General features: G+C 37.3%; 3 protein-coding genes across 3 annotated transcripts; all 3 read left to right on the top strand.

Annotated features, from left to right (window-relative positions):
• Positions 1-3,283: 3,283 nt before the first annotated feature.
• Positions 3,284-6,012, top strand: LOC143572988 (tubulin beta-2 chain-like). The gene is made up of 3 exons (XM_077057995.1): positions 3,284-3,876; positions 4,770-5,039; positions 5,128-6,012. The coding sequence occupies exons 1-3, from the start codon at positions 3,483-3,485 to the stop codon at positions 5,805-5,807; spliced, it is 1,344 nt and encodes a 447-aa protein (XP_076914110.1). The 5' UTR covers positions 3,284-3,482; the 3' UTR covers positions 5,808-6,012.
• Positions 6,013-11,786: 5,774 nt separating this feature from the next.
• LOC143572996 (uncharacterized) lies at positions 11,787-13,860 on the top strand. The gene is made up of 3 exons (XM_077058002.1): positions 11,787-12,008; positions 12,624-12,666; positions 13,605-13,860. The coding sequence occupies exons 1-3, from the start codon at positions 11,787-11,789 to the stop codon at positions 13,736-13,738; spliced, it is 399 nt and encodes a 132-aa protein (XP_076914117.1). The 3' UTR covers positions 13,739-13,860.
• An 837-nt stretch (positions 13,861-14,697) lies between these two features.
• LOC143572977 (uncharacterized) lies at positions 14,698-15,813 on the top strand. The gene is made up of 3 exons (XM_077057982.1): positions 14,698-15,119; positions 15,187-15,513; positions 15,590-15,813. Exons 1-3 carry the CDS (start codon positions 15,068-15,070, stop codon positions 15,733-15,735), a joined length of 525 nt encoding a protein of 174 aa, XP_076914097.1. The 5' UTR covers positions 14,698-15,067; the 3' UTR covers positions 15,736-15,813.
• Positions 15,814-25,689: the final 9,876 nt, after the last annotated feature.

Genomic DNA, 25,689 nt, shown 5'->3' with positions numbered 1-25,689 from the left:
CGTATAGTAGGTATAAAAAGCAGGAAGGTAATTATATAGAAAGCGACGCTGCATTATAGAAACAACAAAAACACATTATAAAAACAAATATAATAATAAAGAAAATTGAAAATTAGAAGGTTGTCATATCCAATCCATACATAAAAAATTAAGATAAAAACATCTATATATACTTTTTTTTACGTTAATGTCCCGATTAAACTTTATATATTTACTATAAAATGATTACAATAAAGTGGCAAGTAAACGGGCAACAAGCTGCACCGCAACCCCATTTTGAATAGCAAAGCCAATCGTGCTAAAAACGAAGCTTTTGGACCTAGGAGCTGAAGAGGTTCCGTGTACAACACGTTGTACCCTACTCAAAAAATTCACAGCCTATGGGCCAGAAAACCAAATGTATCAAAGGCAAATGGTAGAAAGACATGTTGATTATCTAAACAAACTTTCTCGTGTTTAACAACATTGCCCGATTCAGCCTTCAACGCAGCCTGACACACAACAAACCCACGGTCCCTGAGCCCGACAAGAGAATGCACTCCTTTAAGATTCACACAGGCGTGTTTCCCCCTTGCCCACCCGAACACAAGAATATCAGCTGGTCGTAAAGTAGACCTCATTTCAAGAGGATCTGTAAGAAAGTTAGCAGAGGCCTCCTTTTAGCAGAAATAACTGCCCGTTTAAGAACATCACACAGAACATCCCTAACCAAATCATGTATGTATTTAAAGCCAAACAATTCTTTGCAATGCACCGCATGGTCACCAAAAGAATCTAAACAAACCTTGCGACAAATCGGGCAAGGCTCATCAGTCGGGAACATAGGGATCATTAACCTGTACTTAAGGATAGCCCGATACTCCAAACCCGACATACGTTGGCCTAATCCTTCAATGGGGATAGCCGTTAGAAAATCTTGAGCCCGAGGAGCCCGAAGGCATTCAAACACCACCTTTTGGCGAGGGGATAGATCAAACTTCACTTCTAAACTCTGAACGATTTCACAAAATAAGGCACTCGCCACAATATGTTGGGCTTTAGGGGGAGGGGTGTCCTTATTAGAGAACCCGCTAAGATCAAAATCTGGAAGTGAAGTACGTAAACGATCCATCGCACACCCATAATCAGAGTCCAACCCATAACTATCACAACCCCGAAGAATATGGTCTTGCAAACACCACGATTGTGCTCTCGAAGCCACAAAAGCATATGTAGATACATCATCGGCCGAACATAGACCCAACCCCCTTATAACGGGTCGGAAGTGATGCCAACCTCCATTGGAGATCTGCAAAGAACGGACCTATTGTGTTTTAGGTCATCACATTCTTAAATTTAGAGAGCCTCATTGTCTCACTTTGGTCAGACTTTGTTATCTTCATCGTGCACACTATAGCTTCAGAGTTTGACTTAAGCGTTCTCTCGAGAAACTATACCATCGTAACTGCAGGCTACCACTTGACAATTGTGCCACCACAAGAGCAAAACTCTCTGATATAACGGACGATGTGATTAAAACCTGGATAAGCCCGTGATTCAAACTGACAACCTCATAAGGTCTAGTTCAAATCTTTCATTGGCACTATTCACCCAAAATGTCACATGTGAGAATTGATCATGTGTCTCCATTGAAAAACCCAAACCTCTTACCAGATAACATTAGGACACAAGTGAGGATCTATATATAATAAATAAATAGTTACCAATACGGTGATGTTTATTGACAATTACAAAACCCATAAACATAAGAGGTTTGAAGGCACGTTTCTAGTTCAAATACAACTGATAACAAAAGTTAAAGAAGTTTGTCGTTAGAAAATGAGATATTGGTTTTAAATACTCTCAACTTTGACCAATTGGTAGATAACACTCTCAACTTACGAAATGCTTCCCAACACTTCCAACTTTTAACATATTTTCTTCTGGCACTCCCGGAGTAACGAGACACTAACTTCATTAGTGTTTGGGATAAAAAAATGCATGTTTCAAAGTTGAAGGGATAAAACCAAAATTGTGTTTATTATATATTTCACATCTTTCTCCACCCAACCACCACCCCCTCTTCCCTGCCACCACTGCCACTGCAGACACCCAACCTCCCTGCCAACAACCACCAACCACCACCTCCATCGAAGACCACGAAGAAAGAATTTGTCACCACCACCGTCTACCCTCACTACCAGATATGAGGCCACCGTCTTACCCTGCCATCGTCCTTGCTATCATCACCATCTCCGGGCGACCCCGTGTTTCTCTTTGCTTTTATGGTTAGCACACCGCCATCATCATATCCGCCACACACACAAACACCATCGCCATCATCATCTCCGCCACACACACAAACACCATCGCCATCATCATCTCTGATTTTTGGATTATGAAATTAGGGGTTTTGTTGGAAATTAAATGCTCTACAATTGGAAATTAAAGATCAATATTAGTAAGGCAAAGGTAATTGTTGTACTTATGTCATCTTGAAATTGGGGGCTTTGTTGGAGTGATAAATTTAAGGTCTTATATACCATCATCAGGAAAACTGCTAACATAACCACAAGATGGTACAATGAATCTTAGGCACCGATGAATTCTGTCAGTAGTTGTGGTGGTTGGTGGCTAACAGTGGTGGTTATTTGTGGCTGCAGTGGCGGTGGTGGTTGGAAGCTACTGTGGCGGTGGTGGCAGTGAAGAGGGGGTGGTGGTTGGGTGGAGAAGGATGCGAAATATATAATAAACACAATTTTGATTTTATCCCTTCAACTTTGAAAAATGACATTTTTTTACCCAAAACACTAACGTTACTCTGTGAGTGCCAGAAGAAAATATGTTAAAAGTTGGGAGTGTTGGAGAATATTCGTAAGATGAGAGTGTTATCTACAAATGAGTCAAAGTTAGGAGTATCTAAAACCAATATCCCTTAAAAAAAATTGATAAACGGTTTTCTTGAGCCACAAATGAAATTATTAGAATTTTAATAAAAAAAAATTAAGAATTATGTGTTATTGTCCTTCTCACTTTGATATTTTGACGAGATGGAAGATGGTTAAGGTATCGCTAAAATAATAAAAAAGGATTTATATGTCAATACCTCATTACTTCTTTATTTTATATATACCCATTGAAAACTGCAAACCATTCGAAACAACCACTCACACACCCGTCCGATCATCACAATCCAAACCAAATCCCATCCGTCCATTCCATCTAACAATTTGAATTTCAAAACAGCAAACTTAAAGCCGTTTGAGCTTATTAAACTAATTTCCAGATCAGAATCCACTAAATCCAAACCAAACTTATAACACTACTTATACATCACGCAACAATTTCTAAACAAATACTGCTCTCAATCATTTCACCTCTGGCAAACATATCCTCCGTGTATATATACATGCCCCCTTCATTCATTTCACCCTCACTCTCACTCTTTGCATTTGCATTCAAACCCTAATTAATAATAATATCTTCACTCACTCTCTTTCAAAATGCGTGAAATCCTTCACATTCAAGGCGGCCAATGCGGCAACCAGATCGGAGCCAAGTTCTGGGAGGTAGTATGCGCCGAGCACGGCATCGACGTCACCGGAAAGTACACCGGAGACTCTGAGCTCCAGCTCGAACGGATTAATGTTTACTACAATGAGGCGAGTGGCGGGAGGTACGTTCCACGCGCCGTGCTTATGGATCTGGAGCCTGGAACCATGGACAGTCTCAGATCTGGTGCGTACGGTCAGATATTCAGGCCGGATAACTTTGTGTTTGGACAGTCTGGTGCCGGTAATAATTGGGCTAAAGGACATTATACGGAAGGTGCTGAGTTGATTGACTCGGTTTTGGATGTTGTGAGGAAGGAGGCTGAGAACTGTGATTGCTTACAAGGTATATTATTATTATTATTATTGTTATTGTTGTTGTTGTTGTTGTTATTATTATAATTATTATTATTATAGATCTGGTTTATTGTTTGATTTTATGGTTTAATTTGGTGTTTTAGTTAGGGTTAAGCAGTTTTATTGTAAATGCTAGATTTAGTTTTAATATTTTGTGAGTAGTGATTTTGATAGTAGATATAGATATAAACATGAAATGATATAATTTGAGTTTTGTTAGTGCTGTATGAACTGATAGATCTGTGAGGAGTGTAAATGAGCCGGCTAGGATCGTTTGACTTACTCGACCTCAGTTCGTTTCGAGCGCTTTTTCTAAAACCTGAGGCAGCGTGAGTCTCGGTCTTGGGTTGTTTATTATTTATTATTAATTACTATTAATTAATTTTTATAGGTTTTTAATTATTTTTATGTATTTTATTTTGAGAAAATCAATTTGTTTTTATACGTTTTCTATTTTATGTATAGTTAATTAATTTATTAATTATTTATTATTAATTAATTTTTATACGTTTTCAATTTCTATATATTTATTATTAATTAAATCCTAAACCTGAAGCTCGGTTTGTTTTGAGCTTTTTATTGATCTGATTTCGAGTAGCGGCTCGGCTCGTTTGCACCCCAACTTGTGTGTCGTTCATTGATTTTTTCTGAAAGCATGTGAAGCAATGGAATGCAATCACTTTGTGTTTTTGTTGTAAAAATTTGTGTTGAAGTGGTACTGTTAAGGTTTGAGATCTACTCTCTAGCTTGTAATGAACGATTGAAATAGCGATGCATCTCTTACTAGCTTTTTACATTATACATAATCTCTTTTAGTTCTAATCATCAATCGTTGTCAGTTAAGTCTGCTGATTCTCAATTATTCATATTTTTGTGTTGCAGGTTTTCAAGTGTGCCACTCTCTTGGTGGTGGAACCGGGTCTGGTATGGGCACACTTTTGATCTCGAAGATCCGAGAAGAGTATCCTGATAGAATGATGATGACATTCTCTGTGTTCCCATCTCCCAAGGTTTCAGATACAGTCGTTGAGCCGTACAATGCCACATTATCCGTTCATCAGCTTGTTGAGAATGCAGATGAATGTATGGTTCTTGATAACGAAGCATTGTATGACATCTGCTTCCGAACCCTCAAATTAACCACCCCAAGCTGTAAGTGTCTTGCAAAACCAACCTCCATTATCAATAATATTATTATTATTAGTATCTGGTTCTGATAATCGTTTATTTGTTAATACAGTCGGTGATTTGAACCATTTAATCTCTGCAACCATGTCGGGTGTCACATGCTGTTTAAGGTTTCCGGGTCAGCTTAACTCGGATTTAAGGAAGCTTGCAGTCAATCTAATTCCATTCCCACGTCTCCACTTCTTCATGGTCGGTTTCGCCCCTCTTACCTCGCGCGGGTCCCAACAATACCGTGCATTAACCGTCCCTGAACTCACCCAACAAATGTGGGATGCAAAGAACATGATGTGCGCAGCCGACCCACGTCACGGGCGTTACCTAACCGCATCAGCGATCTACCGTGGAAAAATGAGCACGAAAGAAGTCGATGAGCAGATGCTAAACGTTCAAAACAAGAACTCGTCTTACTTTGTCGAGTGGATCCCGAACAATGTGAAGTCAACCGTGTGTGATATCCCACCAACCGGTTTGAAAATGGCGTCTACTTTTATTGGAAACTCAACATCAATTCAAGAAATGTTTAGGCGTGTTAGCGAGCAGTTTACCGCTATGTTTAAGCGTAAGGCCTTTTTGCATTGGTATACAGGTGAGGGTATGGACGAGATGGAGTTCACTGAAGCTGAAAGTAATATGAATGATTTGGTTTCCGAGTATCAACAGTATCAAGATGCAACTGCTGATGAAGAAGGCGAGTATGAGGAGGAGGAAGAAGAGTATGGTGATGAGGCTTGATGATTAGTGGGTATGTTTGTATGGTGGTTATCTTAACTACCATTTTGTTAAAGGTCTAGTTGGAGGTTAGTTGTGGTAGTTTAATGAAAACAATGTTTATTTCTACAAGGACTTTAATGAATATGTGGTACTGTTTGTTTGAGTAATATTTGCTATTATCTTGTCATATTTTATGTTTTACCTGTTGTTGATAATTGGGACCAATGTTTTGGTTGGGACTATTAGGTTGTGATAAGGGATGTGTCCTCTCTCTTTAGAGAGGGTGTACACAATAGATAAATTGTGTGTTAAAAGGGTGTGTGAATAACCAAGGCCTATGATAAAACATAAAAGTTAAGAAAGTAGCATATCTGAATTTAGGATTTAACTTTGATAGTTATATTAATAAACCTTTTTAAACAACCTGCAACACTTAAGGCTGAGGGGTGTGGAGCGCGGCAGGGGGCGCGTGAGCCCATCCGCTCGCGCCCCGGGGCGCGAGCACCACACCACCGAGGCGCGAGAGGGGCGCGAGAGGGGCGCGAGCGCGGAAAAAGAGGCAGGCGCAAGAGGGGTAGCGGCTGGGAATACGCGTGAAGGTGTCTTGGGTTGCGTAAATAGAGCCGTTGGGCTCTTTGTTTATTAAAAAAAAAAAAATTTTTTCTCTATAAAACCAATATCACATACCACCCAAAACCAATATCACATACCAATATCACATACCATCAACCCATTTTAACCATATCAAACACAACTTCAATCTCCAAACTCATATATAATATCTCAAACTCCTTTATAAAACCCAAAATTTTTTTCCTATATATAACCCATTTCATATAAAAATCCAAAAACAACCCATCGTCCCAATTTTTTTTTTAAAAATAATGTCGTCGTACTCGTTTGATTCCGACTCTTCCGAAGAGGATGATTTGCTTCTTCATGTAGGGGGAGTTTTGACCGCAACCGTGGTCAATCTCTTGCAAAATCAAGCCCATCAACCCCGACTCCCGAGGGTTAGAGCACCACCTCGTGATCGTGATCGATCGGGTGCTAACGATACTTTGATGAGGCATTATTTTAGCCCTCAACCGGTATACGCGGAGTCGGATTTTCGAACTCGTTTTCGAATGAGCAGGCAATTGTTCACGCGTATAGCGAGTGATTTAGAGGCACGGTATCCCTTTTTTCAACAAAGGGAGGATGCTAGGGGTCTTCCCGGTTTTACCCCTCTTCAAAAATGCACGGCTGCTATCCGTCAATTAGCGTACGGCATCTCGTCGGACGCTTTGGATGAGTATTTACAGATGTCGAAAAGGGTTGCACGTGAATCCCTTCATTTTTTCTGCCAAGGTAAAAAACATTAATTTTACTTTTTATTAAATATTTATTACATTTTGTAATATATATTGTACGTAGGAGTCATATCGACTTACGCTCGGAGATATCTGCGTAAACCTACAACGTATGACATCCAACGCATATATGAGGTGCACGCAGAAAAACATGGTTTTCCTGGGATGCTAGGTAGCATCGATTGTACGCATGTTGGATGGGCTATGTGTCCAACGGCCTGGCGAGGTCAGTTCCACCGTGGTGATCATGAAGGGCCGACCCTCATACTTGAGGCGGCGGTGTCACAGGATCTTTGGTTTTGGCATGCTTTTTTTGGTGTTGCTGGGTCAAATAACGACCTTAATGTTATCGATCAGTCACATTTGATCAACGACCTTATCGACGGGGTTGAACCACCTCAATCTTTTGTTGCAAATGGAGAACTCTTCAAGTACGGGTACTATCTGGTCGATGGTATTTACAACGAATGGGCTATGTTAGTTCAAGCTTTTACAGATCCAATCGCCGACAAACGGAAGTATTTTACGAAGAAGCAAGAGTCTGCTAGAAAAGATATTGAAAGAGCTTTTGGAGCTATAAAAAAACAATATTATGTTCTGGCGAACCCGATACGTTATTGGACTCGGGAGAGGATAATGGACGTCGTCTACACGTGTCTTATCCTACACAACATGAAGTTAGAAGACGAGGGCAAAGCTATATGCCAAAACTACCAAGGTGACATTCCGCCACAACCGTCCACAATCAGTGATCAACAAAAACTTCATAACATAGCAAATATCAAGAGCCGTGAGATACACGGGGATCTTCGACATGAGTTGGTTGAACATTTGTGGGCGAGTCGACCAGATGATCTTGTATTAGATTAGTTTTATTATTAAATATTATTGTTTGTTTAATTTTTAGTATGTTTTTTTTTATTATGAATTTTCAAAAAAATGTGTGTTTTTTTAAATAATTTCTTGTTTTTTTAATAATACGTTTTTTAATACATTTATAAAAAAATAAAAAAATAAACCGCTCGCGCCCCCTCTCGCGCCCCTCCACACCAGGCCCCGGGGCGCGAGCACCACAACCAACACCCATCTTATCAAGTTTCTCTCTCTGCCACACGTCACAATATTATTGGCTGGAGCCCCCACTCGCGCCCCCTCTCGCGCCCCCCACACCCCTCAGCCTAATGGCTAGTCTGGATTTTATCTGGTACGACTACAATGGATATGAACTTGAACATGACGAATATGACCCTAATTGTATATGAGTAATATGACTAGAGTGTGCATTTGATTACTAAATGCAAGATTCTTTTTCACATGATTATACATGTATCGCAAATGGTGGGGTTATAACTTTAAGATATAGATAGTAGGACCACGAGTGATGGGGAGTGAAGCGAGACAAGAAAGCAGTCAGTAGTGCTATGCCATTTGTTATGGGCCTTATGGCCAGTGACACGAAAGTGTGGACCCCATATATAGATATTTTGATTATAGCAATTAATATCATCTCAACATGGCGTCTTTACATATACAGTAGAAACTCGATAAATTAATACTCGATTATTTAATAAACTCTTTAAGATAATATTTCTTGTCGGTCCGACTCGGGGATAGGTTGCTAAATTAATAATTCGCTAAAATTATAAGATAATACATTTTTGATAATTTCTTTAGACCTCATATAAAATATAAATTAATAATTCCTTATATATAGCATATTACATAAATGATTTATGAAGGTTTCTTGAAAAATGACTCAATTGTCTTTTGTTTTTTGTGGAAATCAATTTTCCCCTTGAATCTCGTCTCTAATTTTGACACAATTGTCTTTCATTTCATGGATTATCTTTGTTGTGCTTGCATAATGCTCTTCGAATCTCGTCTGTCATTGTTGTTTTTTTCACACCTTTAAGATGGGAAGCCATGTTGTGTGTATGATTTGTTTGTGTTAACCTATTTTGATTTTGTATTTATATAGAAAATATTTTTAATGTCCATAAAGTGATACATTGAACACAAGAAGCATGATAAGGTGGGAGATTGTAGATTTCTTTCAAATTGGGCTGTTCATTTGATATACATGCATTGTATACAATAATTAAATGGAAGCTTGAAAGGTGTTTGTAAACTAAGTATTCTACTATAAATTAATAAAATAATAATTAATATATAAAGACTTTTATGTTTGTTTGGAAAAAAAATATATAAATTAATAATTATTAATTTATCGATTAATTAATAACTCTTTTAATTAATAAATTTTGGTGGTTCGAAGTGTATTATTTTATAGAGTTTCTACTGTATACAGTGTTTTAAAAAACGGTTTAAAACGGATTTCGCACAACAGACTGGCATTTTGATCCCGGTATTTTTGGTTGGTTTGCTATAACATCGTACCAGCGGTTTTTTTTCTTAAATATTGGTTTTACCGGTAAACCGGTTTTAAGTACGAGAAATTTTTGATATTTGCGGCCCATATTTTTCAAAATTACTTTTTACCCAACAATTAACATTCAAACGTGTAAACTTTATGACTATTTTTTTTTAAAATTGAGTGTTTTTGTATTATTTTTTTAATATAGATTACTTTTATTATTTTTGTTATGGAATCGTTTACTTTTGGGTTGTTATTGGAGTTGAAGTTGCATTTATAGAAAATTATAAGGTAAACTATTCGACTGGTTGAACTTCCCGGTATAACCCGGTTCAACCGATTGTACCATTTTTTAACCCAATCCGGTACAAGTAAAATACCGGCTTTAAAACATTGCATATATATTTTTTCATTTTAAGATTTTATTTAGAGATGGTGCCTTTCTGTTTATGCATATAAATACACAAGACTCATATATATAATATAGTGGGTGGGCTGTATTATTTCCATCTTGTGTTGTAGGGCAATGCTATGTTCGAGTTTTGAGAGGTGTACCCTAAACCGACATGTATCCAACACACACCATGCAGATTGCGAGTTGCACATAAACATCGACAGAAATATCAAAAGCATGAATGACAAAAGGAGGCAGGCTACTTATGACATCACACTCTCACCTTAGATAAATCTCATATCGTCCGTTCATATGAGACGGTACTTTTGACATAATGTATACATATCCTAAAATATCTTTAGTGTGTTTTGAACACAATGGTGTACATAAGAGAACTCAAATGTTAGACGCACGTTGGTGGAAACAATTCATGATGGCGGTCTTGTGGGAAGTTTCCACTCGAAACAAAAAAAAACAAGTATGCGAGCTTCACGTAGGATAAAAAGAATATTGATGGTATGAGGTGGCAAATGTTGACAATGGCATAAGGGTCACTCCTGTCTTGCTTAGGGATATACGAGATAAGCTTCTCGATCGGAAAAAAAAGCTCAACACCGGCTTGGGAGGGGGATGATGTTGCCTTTGGAACCGACACATCACCACAACTATCCCAATCATCTTGCTTTCCACACCGTCCGCCCTATAGGACGGGGAATAATGGTGTTCGAATATGTGTATCCACGAATTTAGTACAACCTGGTTAAGTATGCTTTGAAACTTCTAGGACTATATGCCATTGTGTCATATTGATTAATCATGTGCGGACTTTTAGAGAAAAACCAACCTTAGGATTAAGTGAACGTTGTTTTTCGGTCAAATACCAAATTGATATAATGGTTTAAGTCAACCGTAGTTTAATGGTTAAATCACTTTTATAGGATTAAACCGAACCACACTTCCACATTCTACCGAACCACACTTTCACATTATGAGAAACGACATAACTTAAAAGGGCTTTAGGCCTATCTATACTAAAGTAACGAGGTGTTTGGGTGAGTTTTTAGATTTGTTTATTTGTTTTTTGAAAAGTAAAAGCCCATTTTGAAAAACTATAATTTGAAGCTTTTGGATGAGCTTTAACAAACACATTTTTGCTTTATTAAACAAAAAAACAAATAAGTAAGTTTTAGAAGCTCACCCAAATACCCCTAAAGAATTGAATAAAGCTGCCTTTTCAAATAGGGATACGCAAACAGGTACGGGCAAAGTATTGAATTGGGTACCGATTTTTTAAGTTTTCGGTGCTGGTACGGTTCAGTTGATGCCGGTATTTTCCGCATTTTTTTTCTGTACCGGTACTGAGCCCATCCCTACTTTCAAATGGATGTGGGTACATATAATAGAGAAGTAGAGTTAGATTTTATTTTCGGAACGTCAATTTTTCTTGTGTGTGGGCCACTGCATTCCTCAAATCTTGTAACAACCCACCTACTGCCGCATCATAATATTGCCTGCTTTGACCGGGGCGCACCACTATCGTCTCATGGATTTGCCTTTGGTTGCTCAGGTGGAGATTTCACAGTAGGTCACTCATCTTGATACTACACTCATTTGATCACGCATAAATGTGGAATTCTCCTCTCATTCACTATCACTGAGTGACCCAAACACGTTATGATGGAGAAGATATCCCACCCTCTTATGAAAATACCTAGTTTTTCTCCCAACCGATATTCGACGTTACAATTTTGAAGAGCTTCGTAACCAAACTCTAGCCAAATTTGTTGATAAAAAAGAGAAAAACATTAAAAAGAATTACTCCATATATAAAAAAAATGTAAATTTCTACAAACCACAAGGCGACGAGATCAGTAGCTTGGATGGGTAACTCATGGAAGCAGTTAATAATCAGAAGAGCCTTAAGCACATCTTCATCTTCACCTGCTTCAAACCCCAGCACAACAGTCTCATCGAAATCCAAGAGAAAGAAGAACCTGTTCGAGGTGGCTCAGTTTCTTCCGAATTGGGGCATTGGTTATCAAATGGCCAAGACTCACTGGTCTGGTGTCGCTTATCAGATCACCAAGATTAATCTCTACAAGGTCTGATTTTAATTCTCAATTGCTAACGGATTGAAATAGCATATTGTGTGTGTTTTGATTTTAGGGTTTTTAGGTTATTAGCCTCAACCGAAACGGAAGCATCAGTTAATCTAGTGCATTAACCAATCGGTTTTCGGTTCGGTGTATTCAGTTACTTTGCTGGTTTTCTGTTAATAATTAAAACCAAACTTAGGCTAAACACATGAACCGGATATATAAATACATGAAATGGAGACATAAAAGCTAGTGAAGCTTGGGCTCAGGCTCGTTTAAGCTCGGCTAGATCGAGCTTTTTTCACGAGCCGATCTCGGGCAGCTCAGCTCGTTTCCATTCAGTTTGGTTAACTGAGGGTACAAAATAACCGATAACCGATTTTTTGGTTAATTCGGTTTGGTTTAATTGGTTTTCGATTAATGGTTTGGTTATGCTCACCTGAGTCACCCCTACCAAACAAGGAGCTGGACGTCTAATTTTGCAGAAGTTATATATAGATTATTACATTTGAAAATCAAACATTCGACTGTTTCTACACAGCTGATTTTGCTTATTTTGTGTAAAATTGATGTTGAATTGTTGAAATGCTAATTGATTGTTAATTTGGTGTGTGTTTTCAGGATGGCAAGCATGGGAAGGCTTGGGGAATTGTTCATAAGGATGGTGAGTTCTGAATCGTTTTAAAGTAACTGTTACTTTTTTTTTGGTTTGCATCGGGGATTTAGGCTTTGGTGGATTGATTAATTTGAAAGATTTAGATGAGAGGATCAATAATAATGAAAAAGGTAATATGATTTTAGCATACGAGGGTGAGGAATATGTCTTAATTGATTCTGTCGTTTTCAGTTTGATAACCGGGATGGTACACAATGATAAATTGCTACCTTTTGATCACTAGATATTTGAAATGTTTGGATATTTATTATTGTTTTGTTCATGGTTGATGATTGCAATTTTATCAGCTTTTAGATCAGATTGGAATTGATAGGCTATGGAAGTTTGTATGTTGTGAATATGTTATTTTTCGTGATCTTTTAGAGCTTTAACCTGGTACTTAACTTGATGAAAGGAATTATCAAACGATTTTTACATTAGATATATACTAAAATAGATTCTGTAGATATGTTGTCTTATCTTCTTCCTTTCTTTTTTAGCATAAATGTTGGTTTAAATGTGGAATTTGTTGCAAAATAGATATTATTATCGTTACTGTACTTTTATAGTTTTATGTTATTTGAATCACATACTCAAACAAAGGGTTCACACATGTTTAAGCTCTTATCATATAAAGTAGTTTGTTTTATCGAATTCTTGGATTATAGGACGGGAGATGAACAATATGACAATAAAAATGTTCATGATCTTAACCGGTGTTGGTGATTTATGACTTTTTGTTTTAAATTTGGTTAAATTAGTGTACATGATACGAGTACAAGAGTATAAGGATGCGGTGCTAAATCTTATTGTTCAAGTTTGCAATTGAAAATACTTGTACAATTTGTTACAATGTTGACTTTCTGAAGATTAGTTTGACTTTGACCTCATAAGTCTTGTTTTTGAATACTAGTTTTAACAAGGGTCTAATGTTGATAATTGTGTAGGTGTACCTGCAGCTGATGCTCCAAAGAAAATTAGCGGTGTTCACAAACGTTGTTGGAAGTACATTCCTAACTCCAACAAAACCGAACAAATCACATCTCAACCACAACCCGAACCAGAAGTTCAAGCCACATGATGCTCCCAATTTAGGGTGATTATCATAGATAAGTTACTCATGGTTAGAATGCTAGATGCCATTGAAGTCTCTTTTTGTTGTTGAACATATCCCTATTTTCATTTTTTTACGTTTTGGTAGTACTATGAATCTGTTTAAAGAAACGATATTCTAGTACCAACAATCATCAACTAAAACCAAAGCCACTACATATATGTAAGATATCTATAAGTCGTTGATTAACGCGTCTTGTCCTATTGTCATTAGTCATTACTAGCTTGAGTCAACACTTTTGCTGGCGAACAGAGACACCCCATTATCATCTCGTTCAACACGGCTTGTGAAGCCTCTGCAACCTCGTGTTGAGGTTATGGGGGGGGGGGGGTAAATATTAGACTTTCTACGGAGATAATCATTTCGTGTTATTTGTTATCAACAGTAGATTGAGCCAAAAAAACGAAGGTAGTTTTGTGTGACACTTGTATAACAAGAACATGTTTAATTTTATAATTCTTCCAGTTATTATTTTATTAATCAGAGAAAACAGAATTAGATTCTTGTATTATATTATTAAGTAATGTGATAAAAGACAGAACAACCATCTAACATAATAACCAAAATAAAAAAAAATAAAAAAATACAGCCATTTATTTACAACTTAATTAAACAAAATTACCAATAATATTTCACTAGATAAAGTTATTGTAAAGGTTATTAAACAAAAACTTGGAAAAAAGATAAAACTGCCGTTTAAATTTTATATAGTTGTTTGTCTTCATTAAAAATTGAGCAACAATAAATGATTTACGTGGGATGAATTTTCACAATAACGAGTAAGAAAAAAACAAAAATAATTATCTTTTTCAATAATTAATCGACTATTTTGCAACAAACTTGTTCGGTTACTACCCATATTAAGTTTTATTAACAAAAAAGCGAGCTCCAGCAAGCTGGTGGAGCCCCAAAAACTATACAACCATCCACTAGAGATTTTTTCAAAATTGAAATTACACCATTGTTGTCACTATAAGCTTTTAAGTAACGATCTATTCTTTACCCATCAACACACAATTGCCTTATTTCTCCAATAGTGCTACTCCTATTAAATATGTTATAGGGCTAAGAAATAACAAGAATAATACATATTTTTACACGCATCAAAGGAAATATAAGATACAAGTCAAAGCACCTTGATTTCTTTTACCACAATATTAAACCAAGAAGGCTACAATGTCTTTTTGCTATGTATGTGAATGATGTATATGTATATTTATATATAGCCATCCACACATCAAGCCTTTCAACACACAAAAATCATATATTTTCTTAGAAGGGAAACTAAGGAAACAAATGGCATTCATTCTTTTCATTTTACTCACATTCCTTCTTCATGGAGCTCAAGGTATAACTTTCAACTTCTTTATTTTTTATAATCATTCTCAAAAGCTTTCTTATTCATTTTCATGTAGGAGAAATCATTTGTGAGGAATTGCCAATTGGCTTGTGCACTTTCTCGATCGCGTCTTCAGGAAAACGATGCTTGTTAGAGAATGATATTAACGATAAAGGCAACACGGAATATCAATGCAAAACCTCAGAGATTATCGTCAATAACATGAACGAATGGATCGAGAGTGATGAGTGCTTGAACGCGTGTGGGGTCCACAGGAATACAGTCGGAATCTCGTCCGACTTCCTCCTTGAGCCACATTTCCTAGCCAAACTTTGCTCCCATTCTTGCTATAATAATTGCCCCAACATTGTTGATCTATATCATAACCTAGCTATAGGAGAAGGTAACTTAAGTTAATATTTATGGTTGCATATATATCAATATTAATATTTTTTATTTGTGACCAATTAATTTCTTAGGTGTATTTCTTGCAAACCTTTGTGAAGTTCATAGCAAGATGCCACGCCGTGTAATGGCTCGGCTTTTAAGTTCTGGAGCAGCCCCGGGTCTGGTTTATGCTGCGGATGGTCCGATTTCTATGGCAGAAGCTCCTACTTCCATATGAACGTATTATTGTTGATTCACATCTTGAATATATATATATATATATATATATATCCTTTGGAATTACGAGAATATTGTATTTTGTACGTGTATAAATATTTATATTAACTAAAAGAGTATATGATGCTTATTATACTTGAGAAATCTTGTGATTCTTACAACATTTGTATCATTTGTATTTCTTTTGGTTTCGTTGGTGTTCTTAACTTCTTGTTATTTTGCTATTGTTTTCCTTGAAGTTGACTGTGTTGTGTTTTTTTTAATCCAAAATGGACTAAATGAGTCTAATTAAATTAAAATATAGTTAAAAAGAAAAGGAATTAGTATTCCAATAAAAGTGGAGGGTTTCAAAGAAAACTACACTTATCTTGAAAATTCGTGAAAAACAATTTGAACACTAATTTTTTACTAATTTGTTTAAAAGTGAAGTACTGATTGCACCCCTGTGATCAACAACATTTTGCTGAATTAGCACATGTGGTGGCATTTTTTCAGTTTCGGGACACGTGCCATGCATATCGACACATATTTCACCCACTCGTTATCTCAACGTTTATGTTCTGTTAGTATCCCTGTGAAAAGTCCGTTAAACCCTTGTAGTTTGCGTCCCTGTGATTTTAGAATATATGCATTTTGAACCCTCGTTATGTTATAACTTTTCCACCAAAATTTAAATCAACGGTCGTTTGACTTTATTTGACCCAATCGACTTTTAGTAATTCCAGAGTTAATTACATTAAATTGACCACACCTAACCTAGTAAACTTTTTTTATTTAAACGACCAATTTGGATAATTGACGGACCACTGATTTACCCGATCATCTCCATTCCAACCCATATAAACTAAACTACATATTACATGATTAACTAACTAATTCTGATGTTTACCACCACGTTCACCATTGTTGTCTACAATGACCCTCACATTGATCACCATACCATCACTTTGACCAACACATTAACCACTACATTGACCACCATTTAACCACAACTTAAGCATACAACATACATATGCATTATGAACTAAATCCTAATAATCAAAGGCCAAACTTATACATACATACATATATATCATTATATTATACACAGACAAACATACATCTCATGATCATTTCATTGTAATTCAATCATCTTGTATCCATCATCTATTATCATCATCTCATGATCATGTCATGATCATCTCATTATACACACACATACTAATATACACACATACATACTAATGGAATTGGTACCAGGTATTGAACACGAACTCAAAACCCAGACACGTTAATTTGGCTAAGCACCCAAACACGTATGTTATATTATTGAGAAACTTCACAAAACTCAATTACCTGATTACACAGATACAATCTCTAAACCCCAAAGCACGGGTATTTATAATCTAACCTATCACGTTTAGACTACAACTAGGATTGCTAAATATTAGGACATAATAATTATACTAACAATTAAATCTAAGCACATTTAATTATCTATAATTATCCACTCCTTAAATCTCGTTACTTAACCTTGCATGCCAAGTAACGCCTTGAACCGAAATTCCCAACAATCACCCCCGGAATTTCGAACTCGAAACCGACAAGTCTTCAACTCCAAGTAATTCCCGCATCTCCTTGAATTTGATTCTCCCAAGAGCCTTCGTCAAGATATCGGCACATAGCTTAACACCGCTAACATGCTCGACACTTACTTCTTCACGATCAACACATTCTCGAATGTAGTGAAACCGAGATTTAATGTGTTTGGTCCTTCCATGGAAAACCGGATTCTTCACGAGTGTTATTGCTGATGTGTTATCGATGCGTAACACCACTGCTTGAATTTCCTTGTCGAATAACTCACTTATCAAGTATCTTAGCCAAACCGCCTGACACGTGACTGCGCTTGCCGCCATGTACTCTGCTTCACACGATGAGAGTGCAACCGTACACTGTTTCTGAGAACACCAAGTAATTGGTGAAGACCCAAGATAAAACACGTGCCCCGTTATGCTTCTGCCATCGTCTTGGTCAATGTTATGGCTACTATAACACGTTTTTCCCACGAGTGTAAGAAATACCAAAACTGAGAGTACCTTGAATATAACGAAGAATTTGCTTTATAAGAGTTGCATGAGATTGCTTCGGGCTTTGCATGTACCGGCTTATGACTCCGACCGAATACGCCAAGTCGGGAAGAGTTTGTAAAAGGTACCGGAGACATCCGAAAATCTTTCGATATCTCGTAGCATCAAAATCTTCTTCGTATTCAAATTTAGAAACTTTTATGCTCGGATCCAATGGAATTTGAGCAGGATTGCAAATCTCCATTCCCGTTTCTGCTAAAATTTTCTTCGCATACGATTCTTGCTTAATTTTTATCCCATCCTTGCTTTGTGAAACTTCAATTCCGAGATAATAAGTTAGCTTTCCCAAATCCGACATCTCAAAGTTTAAAGCCATCTCGCGCTTAAACTCCATTATTAAGTTTAAATTGGAACCCGTCACGATTAAGTCGTCAACGTACACACCGACTATTAAAAGATCGGTTCCAAATTTCTTTCGGTATACCGCTTGTTTTTCTATGCACCGGTGAAACTTCATATTTATCAAAATACCATTCAACTTTGTATTCCACGCCCTCGGAGCTTGCCTTAAGCCGTACAACGCTTTGGATATTTTGTATACTTTGTGTTCTTCACCCTTTTTAACAAAACCAAGCGGTTGAGAAACAAAAACTTGTTCTTTTAACTCGCCATGTAGGAACGCGGATTTGACATCGAGGTGATGCAATTCCCAACCTCCATTCGCTGCGAGAGATAACAATAAACGAACCGTTTCGAGTCTAGCCACCGGTGCGAAAACCTCGTCAAAATCGACTCCGGGTTGCTGAACATAACCCTTTGCCACGAGTCTCGCCTTGTGTTTATTAAGCGAGCCATCCGCGTTTCTTTTAACCTTGAAAACCCACTTTAAACCAATTGCCTTTGCACCACGTGGTAACTCGGTTAACGTCCACGTATTATTTTTATTTATCGAGTCAATCTCGATACACATTGCTTTCATCCACTCCGGTTTTGATTTTGCATCATCAAAACAAACCGGTTCATCATCCGCAAGCAATAGCAAATCTTCATCAATTATACTCGAATTCAAGACATAATCATTAAAATGTACCGGGGTAACAGTGGCTCGAGAATATCTCCGAACAACCGGCTCAGATGTAACCGTGTTGCTTGTACCAGTCGGGCTTGTTGGAGCATTTTCGACTATCGGTTCTTCATCGTCTTCTTCACCCCGTCACCACTTGAACTCGCAGAGTTTGACTCAGGGTTCGACCCGATGTTTTCGGCATTAACGGTTCCTTCTCCGGTGTCAATTTCATCACAAAAATTAACCCAAAACATTCCAGGTGCTCGATCCTCCTCATCGATTACTTCGGTACTTTTACCCCAATTCAAACTTTGCTTTTCATCAAACACCGTGTCACCCGCTCGACTCACAACAATTTTTCTAGTCGATGGATTGTATAAACGATACGCCGCCGAACCTTTCTCGCTTCCGAGATAAACTAAACGAGTCGAACGATAGTCTAACTTCTTAATATTTCCCGCAACTATTTTCGAATACGCAACACATCCAAAAACTTTAAGAAATTTAAGATCCGGTTTCTTTCGCTTTAACATCTCATACGGTGTTTTGTCTTTTAATGCTCGAGCTAGAAATTTATTAATCACGTCGGTCGAATGCCTCACCGCTTCACCCCACATGTAAATTGGAACTTGTCTCGCTTTTAATATGCTCTGAGTCATATCCAATATCGTGCGGTTCCGCCTTTCGACAACACCGTTTTGTTGAGGTGTATATGGAGCGGTTAAATGCCGAATAAACCCCTCATTTTCAGAGAACCGATTGAAATCACGAGAAGTAAATTCTCCCCCTCGATCGGTTCGAAACGTCTTGATTTTCTCACTATTTTCCGCTTTTACCATGACTTTAAATCGCTTGAAGGTGTCGAACGCTTCACTTTTTTCCTTCAACATAAAAGTCCACGTGAAACGAGAAAAATCATCTATCAAGACGAACACGTACCTATTTCCGGCTATGGTACTAGGAGTAATAGGCCCACATAAATCTCCATGGACTAGTTCCAAGGCTCGGGTTGCTCTAAAAATCCCCGACTTCGGAAACGGTTTCCTCGTTTGCTTCCCGACTAAGCACGAGTCACAAATTTGATTTTCTTGATCAACTTTTGGCATTCCAACGACCATATTATTTTTCACCATTTGTTTCATAGACTCGAAATTTAGGTGTCCTAGTCTCGCGTGCCAAAGCCAATTTTCGTTATCAATCCGGGCTTGTAAACACATAGGTTTCCCCGTCTTTAACTTAATCGTATAAAGACGATTCTTGGATCGAGTAACCCGCATCAACAATTTTCCTTGATCACCATACATCAACAAATAATCGCCTTTCATACGAATATCACAACCACTTTCCGTTTCTTGCCCAAGACTAATAATATTACTTTGTAAACTAGGAATATAATAAATGTCGGTCAATAATTGTTGCTCTCCCGTTTTACCGACTGGCAATATCGACCATTTCCCGCAAATATCAACATAAGACCCATCTCCAAATTTAACTTTGCCACCAACACGCTTATTTAATTCAGAGAAAAAATAAGACCCATCTCCAAATCTCCAAATTTAACTTTGCCACCAACACGCTTATTTAATATCAACATAAGACCCATCTCCAAATATCAACATAATTATCTATAATTATCCACTTCTTAAATCTCGTTACTTAACCTTGCACGCCAAGTAACGTCTTGAACCGAAATTCCCAACACATACACATACGCATATGCATACCCCCCGTCAAAAAAGACCATAAAACCCCTTTTACAAAACACCACTTCAGCTTTCCCACATTGACTAATTAGGATTAACTTCCAATAAATTAATGTTAAAGGGTGGTTTTAATGAGTTTTCAAGTATCTCGTTTAATAAGGAACATGGTTCATGGACGCTAGTGGTGCAAATGAGCTGAGCTGCTCGCGAGCTACTCAAGATCGACTCATGAAAAGCTCGAGCCTAAAGTAAGATCGTTTAATAAACAAGCCTGAGCCCGAGCTTTATTTATCGAGCTCAAACAGGCTCGTGAGCCTAACTGAGCATGCCATTTATATAATTTTTATTATATATATATATTATGTTTTATAAAATTATAACTGAAAAAAATATAAAAATAATTATAAGAATATAATAGTTAATTAATAAATAGTACACGAGCTGAGCCCGAGCTTGAAAAACTACTCACCAGCCAAGTTCGAGCTTTAGAAATAAATATCGAAACACGCCTAGCTCGAGTTCTGTGTAATTTAAATGTGCTGAGCTCGAGTTCGGCTCAACTCGTTCGCACCCCACACTTTTACAAGAAAAAACAAGGACAAAATAACGTGCAATGACTCACCGACAAGAATTTAAAAAATAACACGAAGAGAGTCATGCAATTTGGGTATGACTAAGAAACGAATTTAGTTTGCTTTCCTTTCAAGAGTCGAATAAAGCGAAGGAATTTGGTTTCTTGGTGATAGCAAATTCCTTTAATTAGTATTCTTATTCATGTCTATTTATATATATCTGTCTCTTTCTCATCTTCCTTGCCTAAACTAAACATCAATCAGACCTTTTAGTACACAATTTGTGTATCCAATTTGGTGATTAGATAAATAAGCTTTGTCAGCAACACTACAGCACACCACAGGTATGTCTTTAGTCCTTCCCATTTTTAGACTTCTATTGGTTTGGATGATTAATATAAGTCTATAATCTATATCGGTTTTACTAGCCGCCCCCTGGTTTAAACTAGGGATGAGCGTTTTCGGTACCAGTACCGGTACATTACCAATATTTCTTAAATTTTACACGAAATACCGGTACCGGTATCAAATATTTTATTTTTAAAATTCGGGATCGGTACCGGTACCGTCCCGAGCCCATTCATAGTTTAAACCCATAATTTGCGTAATAAAAATATTTTGTTGTTCGTTAAAAAATGTCTCTATGTCTATATCTTTCAATTTAGAAACTGATAGCATGTTTAGATGCGATTTTTTATAATGTTTTTTTTATATTTTTACCAGCTTTTGAACACTTGTATTACACGAGATTTGTCAAATAGTAAAAGTAAATAAGGTCTTTTTATTTGAAATAAATAAACAAAATTAAAGGTAAGAAAAAAAATATATATAATACAAACAATAAGAAATATATAATCTCAAATTTACAAATTCGAAGAAATCTTTTTGTATAGAACATTTACAAAAATTGTTTTGACCCCATTACCCATAGATAACTATGATGAATGAGATGAGATATTAGGGGGGCTTTGGTAGAGGGATTTGATTAGGGAGAAATGGAATTAGAAATATTTCTTTTGTTTGTTTTCCACTTTTCATTTCTATTTCTCTAAAACTAGAGAATTCCATTTCTCTTTAAAACAAAGAGAAATCCATTTCTCAGCAGCCTCCTCATAGCATGTCACCACCTCGTCTCCGGCCACCGCCCCGTCTCCGGCCGCCACCTCGTCTCCAAGTCTGCAACCGCCACCTCGTCTCCAAGTCTGCAACCACCACCCCGTCTCCGCCGTTAGCAGTGGTGAACACAGAGATGGTAACCGGTTGTAGGTTGCAGGTGGTACGGGTGAACGGAGATTAGGGTTTCAAGTGGTGGTTCGTGGTAGGTTAGGGTTTTCAGATGGTCGGGTGATTGTGGTCGCAGGTGGGTGACAGTGGTGGTGGAAATCGGCGGTGGTCGCAGGTGGCTTCTGATTATCATCATCATCATCGCCACCACAACCACCACCACAAAATCTCCAAAGAGGCAGTGATGACAGATCTGAGCCTCCTTTTTCTATATCTTATGTTCCAAAATTTTTAATTTCTTGTGTACTGTGGTTGAAGAAGGGGATTTGGTGGCGGCAGCCGGTGGTGGTGGGCTGTGGTTGAAGAAAGGGCTGTGGTGATGGTGCTGGTGGTGTGGGGCTGTGGTGGTGGGGCTGGTGGTGGTGGTGGGGCTGTGGTGGTGGGGCTGTGGTGGTGGTGCTGTGGTGGTGGTGCTGTGGTGGTGGGGCTGCGGTGGTGGGTGGTGTCAGGTTGGGTGGAGGTGGGGTTGGATATGGTAGAGTTCTCTGTTTATTTTCTCGTGTACCAAACAAGAGAAATGATTCTCATTCTCCATACCAATTCTCTTTCTCTACAATTCCATTTCCATTTCTATTTTCTCTCCTTTTCCATTCTCTGTACCAAACACCCCCTTAGAGAATTAGAAGAGAAATTATAACTCATCTGTCAAAATTGCTTTGACCCATGACCCATAGATAGTTAGGATAAATAATATGAGAAATTAGAGAATTAGAAAGGAAATTATATCTTATTTGCTAAAATTATTTTGATCCATGACCCATAGATAGTTAAGATGAATGAGATGAGAGATTAGATAATTAGAAAGGAAATTATAACTCATTTTTCAAAATGGTTTTGTCCCATAAGGCGTTCCTCTATGGGCGTCGTTGAGTAGAAAGTTGGGGGCCTTTGGGCGCGGAACACCACCAAGGGGCGTCCTTGGTGATGGGGCGCGATGATGGGGGTTGTCAGAACGCTGGGTGCGGTGATGGAGGGTTGTGGGCCCTCTCTCTCCATCGCTCACACACATCACACATATACATACATATGCATATATAGGGCACCCAAGGGGCATTAAACCATAGCGGTGCATTATAGGAAGGACATCGATGCCCCCTGGTGCTTACGTGGCGCTGACGTGGCAATGTGGAAGGGCATCAATGCCCCTCACCATAGAGGATAGTCTAACCCATGAATAGATAAGATGCATGATAAATGATATTAGACCAAGAATGAATGTGAGACTACCACATTATCCTCATTTTTTTTGTTAGTATAATTAGATAGTTAGATTAGATTAAAGAAGAAAATAAGTGAACATGACATGAAAGTTATATTGGTATTATTTATATTGGGAAAGTTAACGTACAAATTAAACTAACGTGCTAATTGTGATAATCAAGTTGAGTAATTATTTAATTACTCTATGATGTAATTAAATAATTGCTCTACTTGTATTTATAATTACTCTATTTGATTCTCACAATTAGCATGTTAATTTCATTTGCATTTGATCCAAACCCTATTTATATTTTAGTTGTTTATTTTAAGAGTATTTCATAGCTATCCTATGGAAAGAAATTGAAAATTTGATGATAGAAGAAAATAACTTGTTTTTGTGAAAATTAACTAGATCGAGCAACACAAACAACTTTGATAATTTTGTGGTAACGCATCAAAAATCTTTCAAATTACTATTACTGAAGGAACTCATTCAACTTTCTTTTTACTCCTTTCAAGATTAATTTTTAATATTCTCGATTAATCTTGAAACCGACTTGTAATCTTGAAACCACCTCTATCTTAATTTATCCATTTAGCTCTTTCATAATTTCACTTGTGAGCTATTAAGATTGACTATCGTTCTCCCCCTTGATCCTAATGTGTTTCTTATAAGTCTTGAATATCATGAATAACCTGTAGTTCTTCAACCTCAACCTTGATCCTTGATGCTATGATCAAACCACCTTTGGATCGATGATCGTGTTGCTTCTTTTAGTCTCGTTGTAATCTTCAAAATCTGATATGAAAGCTCGTTTAATGATTGTTTCTTACTCATTTGTTGAGCCACACGTTCAAGTGCTATCAGACCACCATCCATGTTGTCTCGCATAGTTGCATCCGTTGTTCGTAGTAAAGAACTTGACCACAGTCAGCACATGAGTCAGATCATTTTGGGCTGGGTGTGCACATGCTTCAGGTGAAAACTTGACAATCCATCAAACTGCATACGTTTTTCTTTCCATATCACTTAACATTGGATGTCTCGTTTATGTGCCTGTAATATCATCAACAAATAATTTATAGAATTTAGTTTGATGAAATTATATTAATATACACCAAAATCCGCACTTCTCATCACATATACCATATATAAGAAATATCTCCGAACGTTGATTAATATCCATACAAATCCCATACAAATCACATGTAAATCATACAAAGTATTACGCGGGGTCCACGAAGTTTTCCATATAACAATATGAAAAAACATTTTTGTTTATGGAAGTTTGGTTTAGCTTTGCATAATAACAGTGCCTATTTAGCAATTAAATAATAAAAAGTTAGCAATGAGATGTTAGGAAAACTTATATCAATGATGTAAACATTGCATTGAAAAACTTTCCAAACTCAAATTGTCATCCTCATATGGATCGAGCACACTTTTAACCTGTAATGATCAAGAAAATTACAAATTAATTTATTAATTGAACCATAGAGTATTGTCTTTTAGAGGCGTTATAATTCCTTACCTTTCAGTTATAATGCAAAATGCTTCTTCTTGACTTTCCCAAATTCCATTTTTAAAGGCTTTTTTTGTCCACCGGGTTGGGCTCCTTCATCTGCGCGGCCTTTGAAGAATGTAGTTAGAAGCCTGTAAAATGATGCCATGAAATGTCATTTTCCACATGGTCCAAAGGATCGCAAACAACACACAGTTGGATAGCATTATGGTTATGAATAATTATGCAGGTTCTTTTTATGGCATAAATTCAACCACCAGACTTCTGCATTATGTTTATAAATAAACTTTATGATTGTTGTTTCCAACCTAACAAACGACCACCAACATCATTAACTTCTCCAAAATAATAATAAGTAAACAAATAACAGAATGCTGACTCACCTTCACATTGAAATGACCACATTGAGGGCACAAATATTTTAACTTCTAACACCTGTTGTAGGCTCATATTCATAACCTCCTCCCGGTTTTGAATCTCTTCCTGCATTGACTAAAAACATGTTTAGTTAATGTATACATGTGAATTGAGGCCTGGT

Source organism: Bidens hawaiensis, unplaced genomic scaffold (genome assembly GCF_021521415.1).
Source record: "Bidens hawaiensis isolate Kalapana, Puna unplaced genomic scaffold, B.hawaiensis_p1.1 tig00026182_1, whole genome shotgun sequence".
Classification (NCBI taxonomy): domain Eukaryota; kingdom Viridiplantae; phylum Streptophyta; class Magnoliopsida; order Asterales; family Asteraceae; genus Bidens; species Bidens hawaiensis.
This window is presented reverse-complemented; position numbering and strand designations above follow the sequence as displayed.